The 23,055-nt window shown below is 39.1% G+C and overlaps 1 protein-coding gene across 9 annotated transcripts in view; it reads right to left on the reverse strand.

The window, feature by feature from the left end:
- The window catches only part of UTRN (utrophin), a 463,108-nt gene that overhangs the window by 399,037 nt on the left and 41,016 nt on the right, over nt 1–23,055 (reverse strand). For 3 of the 9 annotated variants that reach the window (XM_088795417.1, XM_088795411.1, XM_088795419.1), the window contains exon 1: nt 11,539–11,722. The exons of 5 other annotated variants lie outside the window; for them this stretch is intronic. In XM_088795417.1, the coding sequence (XP_088651543.1) occupies nt 11,539–11,632 (94 nt within the window). In that variant the 5' untranslated portion in view covers nt 11,633–11,722. Of the gene's footprint in view, nt 1–11,538; nt 11,723–14,779; nt 14,953–23,055 lie in introns of those variants that run through there. One more of the 9 variants, XM_088795418.1, reaches the window with a different exon arrangement.

A 23,055-nucleotide genomic window follows, 5' to 3' on the forward strand; every position in this document is an offset into this window, starting at 1 on the left:
ATTAGTTAGTCTCTCTGTGGAGAAAGCCACAAACTGAAAACTAGACCTTCTGAAATCCAGCAGGCCCCTGAGAACTCCATGGTATGAAAGAAGTCACATCAGATAGGGATACTGAAACCCACCCTGCCTGGCAGGGCGGAGACTTTTTCCTGAGACACCCTAGGCAGCAGCATACAGAGAGTATTTATTTGTCCAAATTGTCTCTTGAATCAAGGAGACTAAGCTCCTCTACGCTTCTATTACTCCTATACAGACAGGTCTTCAAAAGATTTCTATGCTCTTGGCCTGATTTTTCCACTTCTTTCATCAAGTTCAAAGTAAAAAGTCAAGATGTTAGTTGGCTACCCCAATGACTTCTTTCTTTACCCAAAGATGCAGGAAATACTGAAAGGAAGACATTTTGATGACATTCAGGACATCAAGGATAACAACAGCTCTGATGGCCATTCCAGAAAAAGAGTTCCAAAATTGCTTTGAAGGGTGGACTAGGCGCTGGCGTCTGTGCATAGCTTCCCAAGGGGAGTACTTCAAAGGTGACCACAGTGATATTCAGCAATGAGGTATGTAGCACTTTTTCTAGGATGAGTTCACGAACTTAATTGTTCGACCTCATATGTCAAAAACCCTAAAATTAAACCTCTTGTCTCAGAAATTCTATTTCTAGACACTTGTAAGAAATAAGTAACTGAAATGAAGACTGTCCCAACAACAATAACAGTAATAGCAAATTTTACATAGCACTCACTAGGGTAGTGCCAGGCTGTTCTAAGTGTTTTGGATCAGAGCTTCTCAACGGGAAGTGATTTTAACTGGGAGCAACTTTGCTCCATGGGAGACACTTGGCAATGTCTGGAGACATTCTATTTGTTACAATTGGTGGGAAGAGGCCAGAGATGCTGTTAGACACCTATAATGCACAGGAGTGCTCCCACAGCAAAGATTTACCTGGAACAAATGGCAACAGAGCCGTGGTTGAGAAACCTTTCTTTAAATCTATTCACTTATATAACACTCAGAACAACCCTACAGTAATTATTTTTGCTATCTCCATCTTACAGATCAATAAAGACAGTTTTTCACTGCACTGTTATGCATAATGTTGAAATACTAGGAATAAACTAAATCCCAAAACACAGGGGAAGAGCTAAATAAATGACAGGATAACTACTTAATAGAAACATGTAAAGCACTTATGAAATAATATAAAACTAAAACACTAGGACAAAATAATTAAAAGTATTGCATAATTACAAGTATTTTAAAATATGAATGTAGAAACCAAATGGAAAAGAAGACATAACAGTTACTATTGTGTTAAGATGGTAAGTACAATAAGGGATATTTTTTGTTTCCTAATATTTTTTGATAGTAATGTGGTTTTTAAAAGAAAAAACACTCAACAATGGAGATAAGATATTTAGAATTTTCTTTCAAAAATCTATTTTTTTAATGAAATAAGGAACATCGTATTATAACAACACAAGAGTTAACAGGCTAAGAAGATAGTTAATATCAAGAAATGTGAAATACAGATTTCCATGGAGCAGCAACAAACGCTAGCACCTCAAATTCTTCAAATTCTGAAGTCATAATATTACTGTTCGGTGTAAGAAAAAAATCATCTAGATTTTAAATCTACTTTTCTTTCTACGTTTTAGTTATTTCATGGCTCACTATCACCTAAAGAGAATAGGCTAAAAGAATCAAATTTCAATTCACCTAAGTCTAATTCATTTTAGCAGCTCCATTATATAAGGTAGTTTAAACTATGGTTTTAAATGTATTAATAATAGGAATGTGAAGTGATAATAACATTATGACTTTGTTATTATTAGGAGCATGTACTGAATGCTTCCTATATAAATTAATATATAACGAAACCCCCACAATATCCACAATAGGTAAATGCTTTTATGGTCCACATTTTTCAGAATAGGTCACAGACACTTAAAGTTAAGCCACTTGCCTAGATTATACACAGCAAGTAAACGGAAGTATCTGAATTGCAATTCAGGCAGCCTGACTCCAAAGCCCAAGTTCTCAAATCAAAATATAAGTGTGCCTGAGAAAACGATGGGGGAAGGAAAAGATAGGCTCTAGCCCTCTTTCTCTCCCTACAGCAATGAACGGATCATATCTGCTATATGGGATGTAAAACCTGCCTTTGGAAGTATGTTTCCTACTTTGAGTAGACATAACAATCAACAATTCAACCAAAAGAATTTCATATTTTAAATAATTTTAAATTGCTACATTTAAATTTCATTATCTCCTATTTAAATTTTAAATAATTATTTGTATAATCAAAAACAGCTGAGTAGATTCAAAAGCGAAAACAAATAAGGCTGTCAGAATTTCCACAGGAAGTCCTGCGATCAATGATTCTAACATGAGGGATTGCATCTGATCCTCACTCGTATCCAGCGGATATTCTGTTCCCATGGATTTGAGGATTAAAAAAAATAAGCCTATATCCTGTCAATAAGAAAATGGATACTTTAGAATAAGTACCAAGGAACTCTCTGCTTACACAATTGAAGCATCTGTTTCTACAACGCTGAAGAGGAACAGATAGGAAGGTTAAATATAAAACACTACGTGTAGATATTAAATTGTTCGGCTTCAATGTCTGTATTCTAGTCTCACCTACCCAGTATATTACAAAATGCAAAATGAGGTCACTGAAAACAAAATGCTGTGATCTTCTGAGATCCCTGAAGTGCAGATTAACTTAACAAATAACAGGGATCAGGATTCTAATAACATATCATCATGGGGAAATGAAGCGAATTTGGCATGAGCCAAACAGTACAAGCTTCAAGCCTGGCTGAGCTGCTATTAACTCAGAGCAGGCTCTCGGCTGGTGTGAAGGAGGCTGGGCAACAACTGGTCTCCAAATTCCACACCCACAAGCTATCTGAATGGGCTCTGATATCAGAAAGGAAGATGGCAGGTGAGAAAAAACGAGAAAAGGGGAAACACCTCCTCAATGATGGAGCTTATATATATCTTCCTACCATATGCATGCGTCTCTGACAAATGGTGAGTAAACATAACCTTATTTTTAATACATATGGTGATATCACCATATAAAGAAATCCTGGTATGTCTTTCTTAGCTGTATGCTTTTTAACTTATTAGAAATAAATAATTGAAATGAAGGAAGATAACAGTAACAAAAATAATAGCAAATATTTATACAGCACTTACTGGGGCAGCGACAGGCTGTTCTACATGCTTTCAATCAGGGGAGGTGAGGAAAGAATTCCTGGAAAAGGTGTACTCGATAAACCATAGGAGTGAATTGTTGATGATCTAACAGCAGAAAAACCAAAAGGACACACCCAGCTTACAACGGGGATGGCTCCGTCCCAAGAACATTTACAGTGCTTCCGAAAGAAAGAACCCGAACACTGGCTACCGCAGCTGGAAACCAGCAGTGCAGATAGCCTAACTCGGGCCACTCCAGGGCCAGAAAGGGGCTTTGTTTTCACTCACTGCAACCGACAAAATATGCAAACAGGATTCTAGCGCCTGATGGGATGTTGCAACCTAGAAAACAAAACCATACCGCCTTCCTTCTCCCTGCAGAGTCACTTCAATGGAAGAGCTTTTTCACGTGCTAATTTTTTTTCCCAATTTTCCCTCCTTTAGTAGCAACATATAGTGAAATAGGACCCAGGCTGCTTGGTTTTGAGCCTTTTTTTTTTTTTTTGCGCTGCTCTTTATTTTTTCGTCTCCTCTACAATCAGCAGACCTCATCCATTGTCATGCTGTCAATTTTCAGCAGCACTCAAGCTCGCTACCCTTCTTGCCACCTGAGCTCTAGAAACTAAATACGTAAGTGTGAATCAAGAAAACAGTCATTAAATGAATACCGAAGGCACTTCCCTGATGTCCCTGCACCGCACACTCCAAGGGACAAATGTCCACGGAAACCTAAGTGCAGTCTGCAGGACATACACAGAGCTCTGGGCTGCCGGGGAGGAGACTCTCTAAGTTAAAAAACCAGATTTCAAACACACCAACAACTATAACAAGTCACAGAAAACAGCAGGTCTAAAGAAACATCTTATTAATTCATTTGTTCTACGCTCCTTTTTTTTTTTCCTTACTTTTAATTCTTAGCCTTGTGTGGCAGTTGATGTTGACAGAAAACTGAGCACTGCTCTTTTTAGAAACAAAATGAGACGAGAAATTTTAGAAAATCACAGGGAAATCAATGCTTACTTTCTTCCTAATACCAACCCAATATACTAAGAATTGTTCACCATATAACTCCATTTGTTTATCATAGGCAAATATTACCTACTGAATGATTTCCAAATTGTGGGAAGCAAATGTCAATTTTTTATTGCAGTAATCAAGGGGTAGATTTACCTTCAACACCCATCATTCATTTTTATTTAGATTTTATTACTCGGAGAAAGTTTTACAGCATAAAGCCTAGCAACAAATTCAGTGAATACACAGAATAAAATCTCAGGGACTTTTTTTTTTTTTTTTAAATAGGGCACACAATAAATTAGCCACAAAATAAATTCTCATCACAAAACAAGATTCTCCTTGTAACAGCAAAAGAAATGGGTAGGAGGCAGATGGATAGATAAGAAGGGTCCAAGGGTCCAGTGGGACAGAGAGGAGGAAAACGTGAACTGTTTCTCAAAACACTTGTAAAATATCCATAACCTCTCAATTTAAAATTCATCACTATGAAATGCACCATGATTTGTAAAATGCATATGAACAAAGATAGAATGTAATAGTTCTTTTATAGAATTCGCAAGGGCAGAGATAAAATGTAATAAGTATTTTCATTTCATGTTAATTTTTTTCTCCTTTATTCCTAAATGTCCCATAAACCACACACACACACACACACACACACACACACACACACACTATACTTTTCTTCTTCCTCCTGTAACACTAGTTATTCAGAGTTACACTATAAATATTTATTAACTGACTAAACAGCTCTCAGAGAGTATTGTCAACTACCAGATTGCCTGGGTGGGTCAGAGTTATCTAGGGAGAAAGTGAATCCACTGGGGAAATAAATTTCTTCTGTCAAACACAATCCAGGAACTACTAACACCAGAAAGGAAGTTATTTCCTAAGAGTTAAAACAGAAGCTAAAGGCACAGAATCCAGGAGTCCAACAAGAAAACAGGCCAAGTCCAAAGCCAGGAGACTCACGCTGGCAGTAGATTCCTAGCTAGGGTCTGGCGGGACCAGGAGAAAAGGGTCAATGTTGGTGTGATAGGAGGAGCTGTCTCTCAGAGGGCCAAGAGGATCGCTATCTGATGAGGCATTTCCATTGATGATAATGCAGGTGACCTGGAAGAATTTGTGCAAGATGCCTATCTTACAATTGCTGTGTAGCCCAGCCTCTCCCAGTATCTGGATCAGTGGCATTAAACTGAAATCTATCATGTTTCCAGACCATTATGACAGCTCTCCTCTATTTGGAGAACTAGTCCTCTCTGCAGACTAAATAAAGCTTTTTATATAAGGCACCAAAAGGCAAATAGGTCATACAGTACAGAGTCATACGGGAGTCTGTGTGCCCTTTCTCTCTGCTTGCCTTGCTTGCTTGCAAACAATAAAAACCTTTCTGAACAAATGACAGTGAACTTTGAAACCAGCAAAACATTTTAGGCACCCTGCCACAAAGATATTCTCCAAGCAACTGCAGGCCATTTGCTATCCTGTATAGCGCTATATTTCTTGCCATGTACTGGATCTGTGGTTAAATGAGCCCAGCATAGAATTATAGCCTCGATGCTTTGATGGGAGAAATCACTAACAGACCTAGATTGAGGAATGAGGACAAATGTAAATTTTCAGCATGATGGAGCATACGGGGCCTCGTTTAGGCTAATATCTTCATTTAACATCGAAGCTGTATTCTTTTTTCCTGCACTAACTTGAAAGTCTCTACCAACAAAAACAGCCACCGTTGATTATAATCCTTCTTGCCATTTGCCCAGTACTTTGCAAAAGATTTTAGATGCATACACCTTTTAAGACTTACAACAGCCCCCTTATCTCCAGTTTGCAAATGAGGAAACTGAGACTCGGGACGCAGCATCACTGGGATTCAGTCTCTTCCTGCTGACCCTAACGTGTTCCACAAATTACGTGGAAATGAGTTATTCTGTAATTAACTCTGGTTTACCATCCCTATGAAAAGAATATGATAAATTATTTTCAAATAATAATTAGCATGTGAAAGCTGACTAAAGTAGTGAGGACACCTAAACAATTACCGACTTCGGCATAGTTTGGGATAATGACAGCCTCAACACTACCCAAAAGAGGGAAAATATAGAATGTAAATCTAAAGACTCGAACCTTTGCCCTAGTGAGCCAAACGTCATGTCTGTCTTTTAAAAATAGAAGGTAACTGTCTTAGAACTCAAAAGAAACTCAAATAAGTAGGCATTCAAAATCTGCCATTTTGCAGGAATTTCCTTCAGAATTAGTTAAGAGTTTAAAAGTCAAAGATGCATACAACAGAAGAAAATGGGCAATGCATGGAAAGGCAATACACTGATGAAATTTTTCTAAACAGCAATAAACACATGCAGAAAACTTCGATTTCACACCAAAAAAACCCAAAAAAAAACAGAAAACACAAGTTCCAACAATTAAATTCTACTTTTCATCTCTCTACTCTTTGTGGATAGCTATTTCACAGTAAAAGCATATTTGCCCCAGCAATTACCCAAATGAACTAAGATGTGATGTGTACACAGGTCATTATTTTTAATAATTTTTAAAAATGGGATGGCACTACTACAGGATGGTTCAACTTTGATTCAGAAAGTAAAACTGTGATTGTGGGAACTGAAATATAAAGCTGTAAATTTGTATATTCATAGAAAAAAAGTGTGGCAGGACCAACAAAACTATTAACAATGGTTATGGAGGGGGAGAGGGAATGACAATTTTCCACTTTACGTATTTTTTTCATTCTGCATTGAATTTTTTTAAGAAGCAGCCTGACGACTTACGGTATTTTTTTAAAGATATTTTAAATACAGTATTAAAAATTACATGAGGCACTGTGGCCCTGCCATGTTGACAAATAAAATTTGCCAGCACAATATTCGTTTTGCTTAGACTTCCACGTCAACTTTTAAATATTACTGACAAGGTACTGAAGCTACGGAGAAAAATGTCCCAGAGAAAGTTCGACGGCTCATCTCGAGAAAATTAGTCACTGAAATTAAATAGTTTGGTAGCTTTAAAAGAAAAAAAAATTACATGAGGGATCAAAACATTTGTACGATAAAATGGTTCTTTAACATGAGAGTAATCCCAGATGGGGGCCACACCAATTCCTGCCCAGCTCACAATCCAAATTTCAATACTCTGTGTTTTGGACAGAAAGCTTGGCCTGTGTTCCTTTAGTCCTAGACTAAAATTTCACTTCGGCACAATGGTAAAACTGGGCTATGACTCATCTTCCTCTCACAACAATGAAAGTTCTAGTTCAGTGGGAAAAAACTACTTGAGTTGCCAGTGCACTGAACTGTTCAAATCAAGGTCAAAATATTGGGGCAGGAGCGAGGTGTCACTGTGCCCAGATCCTATCTAATTCTTGTGCCAGTCCTTTCAGGGGCCCTCCGACCAAATCCTGAATCTCCAAATGGTCAGAATAGGAAGCAGATGGAGCCGTCGAAATAGGGGTCAGAGAACCCAAATGAAACATGAAACGGCCCCAGGATCCATGTCATGAGCATACCTTTCAAGTAATGCCACGGAAAAACACAACTAAAAAGATGACAAGGTACGCCACTTCAGCTGAAATATATTTTAAGTACTGTAATGCCAACTACACATGTGGATTTCCTATTCCTAGGCTCTAGGTAACAGGCAAAGCTCTTTATCCACTGACTAGATTTTTATAATTGTTATAGAACTTATTACTCCTTTTCCTGTTTTCCTAGAACTGTTACCTATAGCTTTCAAGGTGATTTCAAATGTATTACATCGTGAATGCTGACCATGACCCCCCGAGGGAATTCTGCTGGTGGGGAGACCTGTCTCAGAGGGTCAGTCCCGTACACAGTCCATAGCAGGAACTGAGATGCAGGGCCTCAGGTACAACTGTTCAGTACCATGTTGCTCATACTTCTCATTTTCCTAAACTCTTTTGTTTCAAACAAATCACTCTGTCTCTAACCTCTTCTCCCAACTTAATAAGTTTCTCTCTCAAGCCTCTGTAAATTACATTCCACCTATTTTGGAATGATGAGCTGGGCAGGAATTGGTGTGGCTCCCATCTGGGGTTACTCTCATGTTAAAGAAGCATTTTATCGTGGTCTTCCTAACAACCAACTCATTTTCTTTGTAAACAGTTGGCTCAGCTAAAAATTCACAAGCCCAGAGAAATTTTCCCAGGCAAACCTCACCACACTCGGATCTAAATTCTATGTTCCTTTATTCTGATCCAGTCCCCTGATGGGTCAGGCAGCCCCTAGTATCTGCCAAAGACAATCACACTCCTTCCTTTCAAACTCATCTGGCGACAAAGCATGAGTCATTTCGGGAGACCCTCCTATAGTGTCCCCAACCGGCCCCACCTCTACATTCACAGACACACACACCCCAGCCCCTGATGAAATTCTTGTTCTCCACCTGCCTTGCTTCATGAAGACAGCACCCGCCGGGAGCCTTGTCTCTTCTGAGAGGTCTGCTCAGCATCCCCAGAGATTTGCCTGTTCCCCTGCGACTCTTCCAAGAGCTTCTTCCCAAATGACAGCTTATCTTCAGACGGGCCATAATCTCATATAACATACCTCTCTTACGTCAACACAGACCGGAAATTAAGAGATCCAACCCTCTTCCCACCTTCCTGTTGCTCAGAGGAATGTATTCGTCCATTCCACAAGCAGACCCCAGCCTTTCCTGCAGGCCAGGCACACACTTAGGTGCTGGGTACCATGGCGACAAAGCTTCCTTCCTGTCCTTCTCCTCATGGAGCTTTCAGTCTAATAGGGAGCGAATAACATGCCCCGTGCTCTTCCACCTTGAATCCACATTAGAAGCACCAGGATATTTTTGAAAAGCTTCAAAGTCAAGGCTTCAGTCCAATGAAATCAGGATCTCCGGGTGTGGGTCTCCAGCACTTTGATGATTCTATAATGTGGAGCCAAGGTTGAGAAGCATTTAACCTGTCCCTCTAAAATGGAAACAGCTGACATAGAAGCCTGTCAGCCAACAGGAAGGCAGGAAGGATGGCAAGAAAAGCAGGGCCTCCCAGGAGTGGCTTCCTGAGCCGGGCAATTTCTAGACATAAGTCATCTGTGCATTAGCGCATGCCTGTAAGTCTTAGAATGCCTCCAAATAATGTCTCGTTTCACATGTATTTTCAAGCCTTTTTTTAAAAAGAAACTTTGATCTCCCTCAATTAGATTATTTTTAACATTTGGTCATTTGCACACAGATATCAAAATTAAGAAAAGGAAAGGAAATCTTTAACAAAAGTTTAGGGTAAATATCTTAAAATAAAAAGATTCTATATCAAAGAAGGATAGATAGATATATAAATAGATAGCTAGATATTCACATTTCACCTTACTCCATTTTTCCCTGTTACATTTCAATGGGTAGCTGAGGCAAACACACCAAATTAGATTTCCACACTCTAGATGACAAGATAGAACAAAGGACTGATGATTTCAAAAAAATAGCAGAGAAAGATTCATTTTGAGCAAACATTTATTTTAAATCTATTCCATTTCATTACTTGTTTTATTATTGAGGTTCTGCAATAGTCATTTGAAATATCAACCTCTGCATTGTCAAAAGTTTAATGCAAAAGACGGTTTCACTTATGGTTTCACTTTCTACCTTACTAGAAATAAAGGAGTCATCCCAAAGTTTAATCTATAAAGAAGACCAAAAACGGCAATGTGTTGCAATGGAATATTCCATCCATAAAACTGTATTTTTTAATATCTTTATTTCTAACAAGATCACTAAAGAGATCTACCCTGCAGATACAAGTAAATAATCAGTTCAATAACAACTGAAGAGAGCCTAGAACCTTGTGGAATTTGAAATCATGTACCCATTGGTTTTCTATTTTTATTAAAATAACATGCCCTGAAGAATTTATTTTTTAAAATGCTATTTTCCTAAAGCCTTTGCAATGGTCAGAAGGCAGGAAAGAATTCTGTCTAAATGGACCAGAATTCATATTTAAATCTGCAATCTACTTGTTTTAACGTTTGCTGACTATTTAAAGGTTTGTTTGTGTTTTCTCTTTCAATTGTCACCTGATTTTGACCACCATAATTAGCAAGAATATGAGATACAAACTAGCAAAATATAGGGAAACTATTAGTGCCAGAGAAAGAAAGAGGATTGAGTGAGAGTCACAAAGTATCTTTGCAAAGCCACAATACTGCAATTGCTGTGCCAATGCATGGGGTTTTAATTCATGTCCCTGAAAGGTATTTTAATTTTCTGTTGAGACCGCATGTTCTATAAATAAAAAAGTAATAGCCAAAGAAGAGAATTAAAGCACACTGATCTCCTATTATATTTGGTGTAGAAACCAAATTTACAAGGAAAATATGGGCTGCTTCAGTCATTTCACTTTAAAGGCACTCCATAGGGACGTGGATTTACCACCTCATTCATATAGACTTAGGGGAAAAAAAACATTGAGAGGCAAAGAGTAATTCCAAAGGAAAGAAAAACATTTTTTTTTTCATTCTAACCAGCCGAAAAGTTTTCCCATAGAGAATATTCAAGTGTGAAATCCAACAAAATGCATCATTTTTTTTCCTCAAAAAGCTTACTCCTATATGACCAGTACACGCATATATACATTGAACAAGATAGAGACATCTGAACTCATCGAGAAAATGAGGTCACCCTGGAAGTAAAGTCCAATTATGGAAAAGTACATGACCACAAGCAATGTCAAATTATGCACTGACACTTCTCCAGGAGGAGACTGCATTAAAACAAAAACCTCTTCACTTAACATTCCTCCCCCACAAAACAATAAGCGTCCGATTCTCCCCTTTGTCAGCTCTGAACGATATATTTTCAAACGTAAAGTATCTGTTTAGCCAACACTACAATCAAATACAATATGGAATCATCTCTATCATTATTCTATAGCACAGAGGAAACTTTCTTTACACGACAGTAGACAGTCAACGCGTAAGAAGCTGCTTTGAAAATACAGGGAGGTAAAGTGAAGCACATTTGTCACAACAAAGTGATGGTTCCTTGAGTGCTTTTTCCAAATAAGCCAATATCTGGCAAATTATCGCCTTCTGAAGCAAAGGATGAAGCAGACAGCATTGGTCTCCACTATTTAGAGTCCACAATAGATGTGGCGTCAGGAAGAATAGCCTGTTCTGTTCCTGTCACCAGCCAGGCCCTGCCTTCAGCAGCTTTGTTACTTAACAAGTTGGGCTCAGTAAGTGACTGAGAGAGCCTTGTCTCTGTGGACGTCCTCTTTTCAAAATCTCACAGGCGGGTAGTCACACAAGACGACAAACTTACCTGGCAATTGCTTATAAGCCCGGCGAGCTCCTTGCCCTAGCAAATCAAATCTGCACTTTTTCCAACGAAATGCAGTGGCTGCCGGGCTGCTCATCACCTACACTTGCTTGAATGACGAGGAAAAAGATGCAGAGGAAGTGGACAACAAAAGCAGCTTTCGAACTGCACACTGGGATGTCCTGTGTTAGGGTGGCTTTTCTTTTTCCCATGAGAGGATCTGACTAAACTTAACCCACTCTCCTCTAAATACCAGACAGGAAGTTACACTTAACAGTTAGTGAAAACTCCTTAGGTCTTTTGGAGTGTTGTTGTTTTTTTTAATTTTTTTTTTTTTTTTTTGGTTTTGGTTTTGTTTTTCTCATTATCATAACTAAGAGCCTCTGAATATTTCTGATCTACTACAAAGAGATGATAACTTTGCTTCCTGTTTTCACAGCATCAGCTGGTAAGGGACACCTCCACCCACCTCTCTACCCACTAGGTGTATAAATAGAGGCTTTTTGCCCTGGCTATACAACGGGGCTGAAGAGTTTGGTTACACATTAACTATACTTCAAAGAATAAATTGGACGGGTTATTTCACTTTAGTATGCATGTATATCTTGGGGAAATGAAACTCAAAAGGATTTCTTAATTCCTTATAAATTGCTACAGTGGAAAAAATTAACTTATTCACACAGAATTCTAAGATAGGTAACAATTTTGATTCATATTTCCAGACTATTTTGCTCTCACTTATACACATGTAATCTATATACTTATAACAAGCAAGAAAAATCATTACCCATGTTACCTCACCTGTTCTTTTTCTCGCCTTCTTTGAAATAGAAACTTCCTACTTATCAGCAAATATTTTCAAAGAATATGTACCTTTATCAGGAAACAGTGTTTAAATTAAAAAACATCTCCTTCCCTGCTACTGACTATGGTATAGAAAAGAGAAACAGTGAGTAGCTGGCCCACTCTCCTCCTCTTTATCCCTGTATTTTTCCAAGATTAGAAACTGCATGACTCTGGCAAAATACTCCAAGGCTCAATCTCCAAATCTGTAAAATGGGAGTAGTGACCTCACCTGTAGTCTTGTGACGTAAGAGACGAGTACAATGATACAGATCATGTCACATTATCAAAGCCCAATTAATTTTGTGGTAACAGCTTTATTGATGTATATTTCACATTGTATGCAGTTAACCCATTTAGAGGACATAATTAAATGATTATTCATATATTCACAGAGTTGTGCATCCATCACTTCAATCACTTTTAGAACATTTTCATCACCCAAAAAAACAGTCACGCTCCAGTTCCTTCTCCCCCCCCCCCCCCCCCCCGGCAACCTCAGGCAAACCACAAAAATCTACTTCTTGCCTCTTCTGGGCATTTCATAGAAATAAAATTATAAAATATATGGTCTTTTTTGACTGGCTTCTTTTACTTAACATAATGTTTTCAAGGTTCATCCATGTTGTAGCATGTTTCCGTACTTCAGTTCTTTCTTTGGCTGAATGATATTCTGTTGTATGAACATCCAGCATTTTATTTATTCATTTATTAGTTGATGGGTATTTGGGTTGTTTCTACATTTGGGTTATGAATAATGATTCCATGAGCACTCGTGCACAAGTTTTTATGTTGACATATGTTTTCAGTTCTCTTGGGTATATACCACCAGGAGTGGAATTGCTGGGTTATATAGTAGTAACTTTATGGTGAATATTTAGAATTGCCAGACAGTTTTCCAAAGTGGCTGTTCCCACTAGCAGTGCATGAAGGTTTCAACTTCTCCATTTCCACAGCCACACTTATCATCTCTTTTTTATTATAGTAACCAACCTACCAGATATAAAGTGACATCTCATTATGGTTTGAGTTGCAGTTCCTTGATGGTTATCAAAGCCCAATTTTTACCAGTAGCCACAAAATGTCTGCATTTTTATAGCCAGGGCTAAATACTCCTACTTTTGAGTATTGAGAACAACCAGCAAGGCGTGAAGACCACTTGATCAGAATGGATACTGGCTACAGTGCTAAAGCAAGACCTGGAAGTTGTAGAGCTTTAATAGTGGCTATTTTCAAACAGGTATAAGAGAATGTCAACATTTGGTATAGTTGTACAGATTCATAACAGCTGAATATTGCTGGCCTTCTGGTAAGAAGCTGCTAAAGCAGTTGTCCCTTCTTGCTCTACCAAAGCGCTGCTTAAGAAAACTTATAAAATGATGAGATTCCCAGTGGAAGTATGACACCTCAATAGTTTCTAACCAGTTCTTCCCACCTGTCTTTCTGTATGTGTCTTCTTCTTAAATAGAGGCAGGCCCAATTAAAGCAGCCTTTTGTAAGTGAATAGCCTCATTATTTACAGGAAGAAATTTTAGAGCCGATGGATCTGAAGATTGAAGAGCTCACAAATTTTGAAAGTAGCCCAGAGAGACAACAAATCAGGACCTAGACACTAGCAATAGTTTCTCCTTCCCTCTTAAAAATGTGATATTGGAAGAAGGGTAGTACCTATTCTAATTCAAGTTCTTAACCAATCAAACTCAAAACATCTAATCTAATTCAGAGGGATAATCATTTTTTTCAGACTACACGATGCTTGAACAAATTCATATACAATATTAATTATCTCCTTCCTGAAATATCTTATTTTAGGATTTTAATTTTTTAATCCCTAAAAACACTAAACAGAATAAAATCTACATAAAGCATAATAAAAAAATACAAAACACTACAAGCTATAATATATATTATATATATATTATATTATATATATATTATATTATACAAACTATAATACACAATATACAAGCTATAATACATATATACTATATATATATATATATATATATATATATATATATATATATATGAAATATCTTTTTTCCTTCTTCCAATATAAGGCCTCAGGCCTTGCAACATGTACTAATAATATGATTCACTCATCTTCTAAGAAATTTTCCACGTCCTAAGCCTGCACCATGTAATCCATTGTTTTCATTATTTCTTGGCATACAGCTGACTATGAGACTGACCGCTGATCTTTCCTGTGTCAAATAGAACTTTCCATTGTGGGAAATCTCTAAAACATTCATATTAAGCTAAGTAGAAATGTCATCCTAGTTCAGGAGCAAATACGGTCTGTATCAACAAGTATAGCTTCTACACAAGATTCTACTTAGAAAAGGCAAACCACTGAACACACATAGAAGTACCAAAGCTTCCTTGGAGTTTCAGTAAATACCTGACCGTGAAGTAATTCAAAAGCAACGGTAAATTTATCGAAGTCATCTGAAGGTTCTTCTAAGAAGATCTAATAGAAGGAAACTTTTTAACACTGCTCTGTAGTGTCGGGACCCATTCTCCATCCACAGACCCCTTCTTCTGCTAGATTCCACGGCCGGCCTCATTTCCAGTTCTTGTGAAATCAACAGACCATTTATGTTGCAAGGATCTGCCTAGGGTATGCATGTTCTTATTCAATCTGGTGTTGACAGCAGTAATCAAATTTTGTACATACCACTAGCTCTATTATAGCTCACCAGTAACTGGCTGCCAGCCTCTGTCTGCTCTCATCAAAAAGGAAAGAAAGCTTGGACTGCAGAGAAAATTTCAGAACAAATCAGCTGACAGGACAGGAGGTGGTGTAGAAGTGAGAGAGCAAAGCAAAGTCACTTGGAAACTAATCCTCTCTCCAACGGGGAGACACACATACTCCCAGCAGCATCAGCACAGCCACGAATTGTCTTCCTTCCTTGTTCTCTGCAAACCCTCTAGGCTTTGAGCATCTTTTTATAACTGTCAGTCCTAACTAATGAACCTACCTCTAACCCGGCTGAGCAACAGACAAAAGCTAGAGACAAACACCCTCCAGTCCCAGGGAGACCAAGTACAAGGGAACACTGGAGTTTCAGCACTTCCTGTGACCTCTCCAGACACGACTGGTTTCATTTTGTAACTCCTCTGTCTGCACTTAAGCTAGAATCAAGCATTTTCCTCAGATCAGAAAAATACTAAATTCATCTTATGATTAAAAAAAAAAAAGGTCAGCTTTAAAAAAAACTGGAGAGGGAGGGGTGGAAAACTTTGAGATTTTACTGGATTTGCATTTTTAGACTTCGGATTCTCCAAGAAAACCACACTCCTGCTAACAGATATTCTCTACTTAAAAGCAGCATAGCTGATGCCATTTCCTGGTATAACAAGGCAACTTTTTGTCTCATTTTTTAAAACTTGAAATAATTTTAGATTTACCAAAAAACTTGTAAAAGTGGTACACATAGTTCTCCTATTCCCTTCACCCACCCAGCTTCCCCAAATGTCACCATCGTTACATAGCCAGAGAATTAGCACTGATGCAATATTACGAACTACTCTACAGATCTTATTCAAATTTCTCCAATCGCTCCCTCTTTTCTGCAACATGATACAATCCAAGATCCTGCATAAAAGCAACACTTTAAAAATCCAGGATCCATCCTTTCTAATAAATCATGCATTATCTAATGAACATTTCTGAGTCCCCCAAAAGTTCTGTTTCCCTTTATGCTGATGAGGCAGTGTCGTCATTAACCACTGAATCTTCCAGGCTAGAAATGTTCTTTCCCTCCATAATTCTCTTCAGAGCTAATCTGTCAATCTTGTCACCTTATCTTGTAAACATAGCTCAAATAGTTTCACAATCCTTTGTCCAAAATCCTCAGGTCACATGTGTTCCTGAATCAGAAATTTTCCCATTTGAGAAAAGTTACACAGCACATAGGCCATATATTACATTTAAAAAAAAAAAAAGAAAGAAAAGAAAAAACAGTGAGACCCAGAGAAATGTCCCCTAATTAAACACATTAATACATCTGCAGCAAATATGTGTATTTTATGAATGGTGAGTGGGATAAATAAAGATTTTAAAAGCATCCCAGCAGTTCAGGTCACATGTTGCCACCAAATGAGTTCAGGCCAAACTCAGGTTTTACTGCCCACTGAATTACGAAGAAAATACCTTTTGGTTTCCAGAACCCTCTTCGGCTACTATAACTGCAAGTGTGGGGTCCTGGACCTGGACCTATGACATCCATGGCCTCATCCGTCTCTTGCCCTTCTTCACCATGCCCTCTTTCACTCCTTCTCCTGGCTAAATAATCTGTGATGTCCCCTCTGCCTCCAGGCTCTCTCCACTCCAATCCAATACCACCCCACCCCCACGAATCCCCCAGAATGATCTTTCTAAAACACCTACAACTAACTCCCTGGCTTCAAAATGCTTAAAGATTTCCCATGGATGGATGTGGGGGGCTAATCTTCGTGAGGTGTACACTGCTCTCCACCATCTGAGCCAGTCCCCTGACGGTACAGCCCATCTACACACAGCATTACACCCAAGGAGAACACAAAAATGGAAAAGGCATCATTTCCACCATCAATATTATCACAATCTAATTCCTTCTTTTTAACATTTCCACCAAAGGAATTATTTTTTGGAATACAACTTCTCCAATAGTCAAAGAACACATCAGGATTTTTAACCCCTTTTTTTTCTCACTAGGAAATTCTACCTTAGTTCTTGACCACGTTAACTAACATTACTCCCACATTACTAACAAAATCCCACATGTTGACTTAAAAAGCATTTTTCACATGATTTTAACAACACATGTCTAAAAATACTCACTACGCTAGGGTTGGTATGGTGAAAACAATTACGAAAAGCAAAAGCCAGGAAAACTTTTCCAAAAACAAGCAAACCCAAAAAAGTAACGTCAAGGATGGTATTTAATGGGCTGAGTGATTTCTCATGAGATTGTTTTTTCCAAAGCACGAAGATATAAATAAAATCTGAAATCATGCCTTTGTTTCCATATTAGTATATTAATGGAACTGAATGACATTATAATCAACAAAATCATGTTAGAGAGAGTTAAACAACCCCCTCCCCCCAAGAAGAGTTGAGAATTTATCCCGAACCACGCAGAGGCTGACCTCATACGCAGACTTGCAGGAACGTGCCAACGAAAGAGGAATGAAATCATATTTTAAGTATTATTGGTTTTATTTTCTAATGTGTAAACAAAACACCTACTTGGAATGATGAATTGAAAGAAAAATTCCTACAAGTTGTATTTAAGGATCAAATTATAACCTTCCTTACAATTATCTCGGGGAAAATGCATAGAAGTAGTGAGATTAAGAGGTAAAAGACAGTGTCACCATATCTCTTAATGAGAGGGGTAGAAAGAGGTTGCACATGCACAGACACCAAGAGAGGTGAGGGGGTTCTGAGCAGGAAACTTGGGGTTCCCTCCCACCGTGACCCTCCTCTCTGTGGGTGTCTGGGGGTGAGGGGGGGTGCGCAAGGGTGTGTCAGGGGTTCTCACAGGCCGAGTTGCTTCCAAACAGACTACCAACTGCCTGGAACCAACAGAGGTGAGGCAGCCAGTGGGTGATGCCACTTTGTAGATGCCAGGACCCAATCTGCCAGGGCTCTGGAAGGACCCCGCAGTGCCCGCTGCTTACAGTAGGGCATCCTGGGACAGCCTCTCCAGCTGCAAACATCTCCTTCTAACAGAAGGGTGGAAGGTCATTGCCAGGGCTCTTCCGGGAGCAGGAATAGTTATTTACAGAGATATTAAAAGAAATGAATAAAACTCAAATGCTTTAAAAAGAAAGAGGAATTTTAAAACATTATTTAAAAGGAAAGAAAAAGGGGGTGATTTTTCTGAATCTTCTACATGTTCTGTTTTTATCAATAAAGTGAAAACGAAACATCTTTTCTCCGTTTCCTTTGTATTGCCATCCCTTAGCGCACCGCCTGGCACATCGTAAGGACTCCATAAATGAACATTTACTGAAAGAAGAGAGATGAGTGGATGGGGATGACACAGAGCAGAAGCAGCAGCGACCAGGACGGTGAGAGGAGGCCCGGCCAGCTCTCACACCCAAAGAGCACAGTGCATGCGACCCCCACCCTGAAGCAGAAGGGAGCTGGCATGGTCCATGACAAGGGCAAAGTGAAAAACAAAAGCTCTGGGGCAAACTCAACAATCTCCCTGCTGCAGAAAGGGACTCCACAGGGGACAGACAGCTGTGCCAGGCAAGAAGGGCACTTGCGGGTTTACCAAAGGACTAATTTGGAAATAAACGTGCTGTGCAATTAGAGGCAGAAGCCTCAGCATTCTGCTGAACTATGGAGTCAAGGTCAGCAAGTGAGTTTTCTTGAAGTGCAACTGCTGGCCTCATAAGGAAAACATCTCTACTTTCTAGAGGGTTCTAGAACCCTCAAGTTTCACGGGAAGGTGTGAAGAGAGAAGAATGAGCGTTATTCTTTGTTAGCAGTGAAAACATCTAGTGGGAGAAATGACCTAAGTGTCCCATAGGGCACACGGCTTGTGGATCAGGGTATGTCACACACGACACTTTGTCCCTTGGTCGCCTGCAGTGACAATCTCAATTCAATGTCTTTCCAATGGAGTTCTTATTCCCTTAGGCAAATCTGAGGATGTTGGCCTTCCAGAAGACAGGGGTGTTAACCAGGGTGAGTCATCTGTATATTCAGCCTGCAGCAGAGAACACACACAGATAGCCCTGTCCGACCACCCACATCCCACGTGTCATATCTCTCCACTTGAGAATGAAGCATAATCATCTACTCGTAGCAACTTAGGGCTGAGAATGGGGAGAAAATGAAGGATCCAGGTAAGAATTACCCAGAACAGATGCCGAGGAACTGACCAGCAGGCTTTTAAATCAGTTATGGGATTTCTAAGATGATACAGTTTCCAAGAGGTAACCCGGTGAGGAACAGAGAATGCAAGTCAAGTGCATCACTCAAGAATTTATTAGCCATGGGACTCAGCAACAAGGTTCAAGGTTCCCGGGCTCAAGGCCCAGGGAGGAGCACTTGAGAGAGCCTGTCTGCTAAGTGGTTTGTTTACTGAGCGCCTACTCTGTTCCACAAATTGCAGTAAAGAGAACCAGTTCCCAGGCCAGGCAAAGTGACGCAATAGCCAGTGCTATAGAAGGGAGTGTTGTGACACTTGCTATCACTGCTTCGGGGACCAGGCTGAAGCACTGAGACAGGCCGGAGCCTGCAAAGAGAAGCACGGAGAGGGAAGAGGGTGGGAGTAAACACGATACAAGGAATGCACAACTAGCCGACTATTAAAATACTCTGAGAAGTCACAAAGAACAGACAAGAAGATGGGAGAGTGGCACTTGGAAACAATACCAGAAGGTCCAACAAAAGAGAAAAGAGTGACCCAGAAATCAGGGAAAAGCAAAGTCAGGCCCTCTTATTCCAGGGGGGTGCCTGATGGAGCCATCCCGGAGTTGGCAGGTCTGGACCATTTACGTGCTGTTTCACACAAATCGCCCTTTTCCATAAACGTCTCTCCTCCAGAGAATTTCCATGAGTAAATTGGTCTATCTATGAAAGTATAAATACAGCAAATACAACAAACTTGGTTTTAAATTAGGAGTTTGGACTAGAATAACTTCCCGGCGGTTGCCAATTCAGGAGAGTGCTAGAACTCCCAGTGTTCCTGTTGGAACATCAGTATATAATTTGGTCATAAAAGCTGACCAACTTTCGGGACCTCTGAACTTGAAAGTTCTTGCACATTTATTTTCATTGGTGCCTGCAAAATACTTACAGGTTAAGCTCTGTCAATACCTCAGTTCTTATTTGAAAAATGAAGTAACTGAGGTTTGTTCACACAGAGTAAAACACAAAATTCATGCTGTGGGTGTTCTTCACGTCAGGACCAGCTCCCAGCTCCCAAACCAACAGCCTTCCCTTCCACCTTCATGGGACTTCCAGAGAAGCTCCCTGGCTTGCAGAGTTCTGAAGCCCAGAGATCTGAAAGTTATTTTTTCTGAAAGTAAATGATACTGTACAATACTTCCTCTCTTCCTCAGAGTCATAGCCAAAAACCAGGTGACACCAAGAGGAAACGCATGTTCCTCAACAGCAATAAGATTCCATGTATCAGGTAGCAGCAGCAGCTGCTGAAAGCTGGTCCCACCCCCACCGCAGTCCCCAGCTGGCACAAACACAAGCCTGAGAACCTGAGGCCTCTCAGATGAGGCTTTCAGCAACAGAACGAAAAAAGAACCCCACAATGCCACTCCCAAGGGCATTAAAATCATAGCCCTGAAGGAACAAGGTGGTTCCTCTTCACGGGAGTTACTAACCCGACCCCCTCCGCACCGGAAAGAGGGGGCAGGAAAAGGAAATGAAAGCAAGTGACTCTAGGCTGTGAATTTCATATGCAAGAATAGCCAGCAACAGGTGCAGCGTTCCGGTGAAATGACAACTCCCCAAACGTCTTTTGCCTCCACAGCACACGACCCAAGCACAGAAATCCAACACTAGCAATGATATCAGAAGTTCAAATCATCATGTTCTCACCAGCAGCAATTGTGAAAAAAATAAAATAATGAGCCAATGGACCAAATAATATTTTTCTGCTGACACATGACTTCTTTCACATAGTCCTCTCCTAAAACAGTTTACTCTAAAATAATGCAAATGTTGGTCATTAAATATATATATATTTAATATATATTTATTATATATATTACAATATAAATATAATATTTTATATATTATATTTATATTATAATATAATAATTTATATTATATTATATATATAATATATATATTATATATTTTTATATATTTACTTTATAAATATAATATTTATATATATATAAATGCCTAGTGACTAGCATAGTGGCTGGCACAGAGAAGGAGGGAAATAAATATTTACCGAATGAATGAATGAAACAAACAAAACGTTGTCTTCACAAATAGCAATAACCAAAGTTTTACCTTCCGGGTTATGTATGAGTGTATTGTTTCCCATGTCTCCAAAAAGAGAACAAAACGTTGGAGTCAGAAGCCAAGAGCACGACATTCCGCCAATGAACATTTCAGAATGTGCCAATCACCCATCCTCTGGCTGAAGCCCTTTGGGATTAAGCGATCTATGCAGGGAATTTTCACTTGGAGAAGACCAAGTGGGAAAAACAATCATACTCATTTGAGCGATCTACCTTCCTTTCAATATGCCATTTTAGATTTTCGTTTCTTTCAATATGCCATTGTACATAACATTCTCCACATGCCATTACTATAGAGTTTACAAAATAAATTTTGTTGTATAATCTTTTCAACATGACAAAAACGATCCACTGATTATATCTTATAGTAAAATGTCTTGTGCTATATGTGATATGTGTAAGAAAAATGTAAGTGTGGCTAAGATGGAGTTGAAATGAAGCCATTTGATGAGCTATAAAAACTGACAGAAGGGGTGGGGGGAAATGGCAATGAAATTGAGCTCAGAGATGAAGAATGTCTGTTATATGAATATTGTGTTAAAAAGAACATTATCAGTGTGAGAACATCACTAATTCATATAAGATAAAGGGTTTAAATAATGATACTAATTATAAGAATAAGGTTTCAGAGCTCAGATAAGAATATATCATCAAAATCATCAGAAGATGTCAGAGAACTGAGAAGTACAAATAAAAATATACTGTAATAAATAATTTTACAAAATTACAGTGAAGAATAATTCAATGTAATGACACTCTTCATTCAATTTTCTTTAAATTCATGAATTTCTCTTTTGTTTATAACAGTATTAAGTATTCTCAGTAGAATTTCTCTCATCCCTACGTATGTATGCAATTTAAAGAATCCTTAGGTTTTTCAAGTCATTCCTTCCAAGAGCCAAGTAACTCTCACTTTCTTTTACCTCAAGGTAATACCCAAAGGTCTTGAATAAAATCCTTAGCTGAGATTTAAGGACCTAGTTAAGAATTCGCTGAAACTTCAAGGAATAAACTGGAATAGCAAATCCATTGAGTGTTTTTTAAAAACGACATCTTTCTATTCATTCATTCATTCATTCATTCATTCATTCATTCACTCCAAGGATCCATCACCCCTACAGGCCAGCGGTTGTGTCAGGCACTACAGACAGAGCAGTAAACAAGAAAATCTTGGCCCCTACACTTCCAGAGATCACAGTCTGGAGACCTACCAACAACAAAGTAAACAAAGCAATTAGCATCGTGCCAACTGTGCTGAAGCGAGCAACAGGAGAGGTGGGTGTCGGAGCTAATAGGACGAAATCTATTTCAGATGGGTAGTCAGGACAGGCATCTTGGAAGAGATGCAATTTAATCTGATGCCCAACCCCAGAAAGAGTAGAAGGGAGCAGCCAAGAGCTGGAGGGGCGGTATTCCAGGCAGAGAAAAGAGGGTGTTCCTGGAGCTACAAGCCAGACACAGGTGGGGCGATGGGCAGAGAGACAGAAGGTGCATTATACATACAGAAATGGCCTCTCACCATGTGATTCACCCACCACACCTTTGGCTTTACACACACTTTCTCCTCGGCCTGGAATCCCTCCCTTCCATTCTCTCCTCTGCCACCTCTAAGGTCCCTCCTCTGAGAAACATTCCCTGACCTTCCAAAGAAGACCAAACCTCCAGGAGTGAATCTCTCCTAAC

Source organism: Rhinolophus sinicus, chromosome 2 (genome assembly GCF_057876585.1).
Source record: "Rhinolophus sinicus isolate RSI-liver-muscle chromosome 2, RSI-T2T, whole genome shotgun sequence".
Lineage (NCBI taxonomy): Eukaryota > Metazoa > Chordata > Mammalia > Chiroptera > Rhinolophidae > Rhinolophus > Rhinolophus sinicus.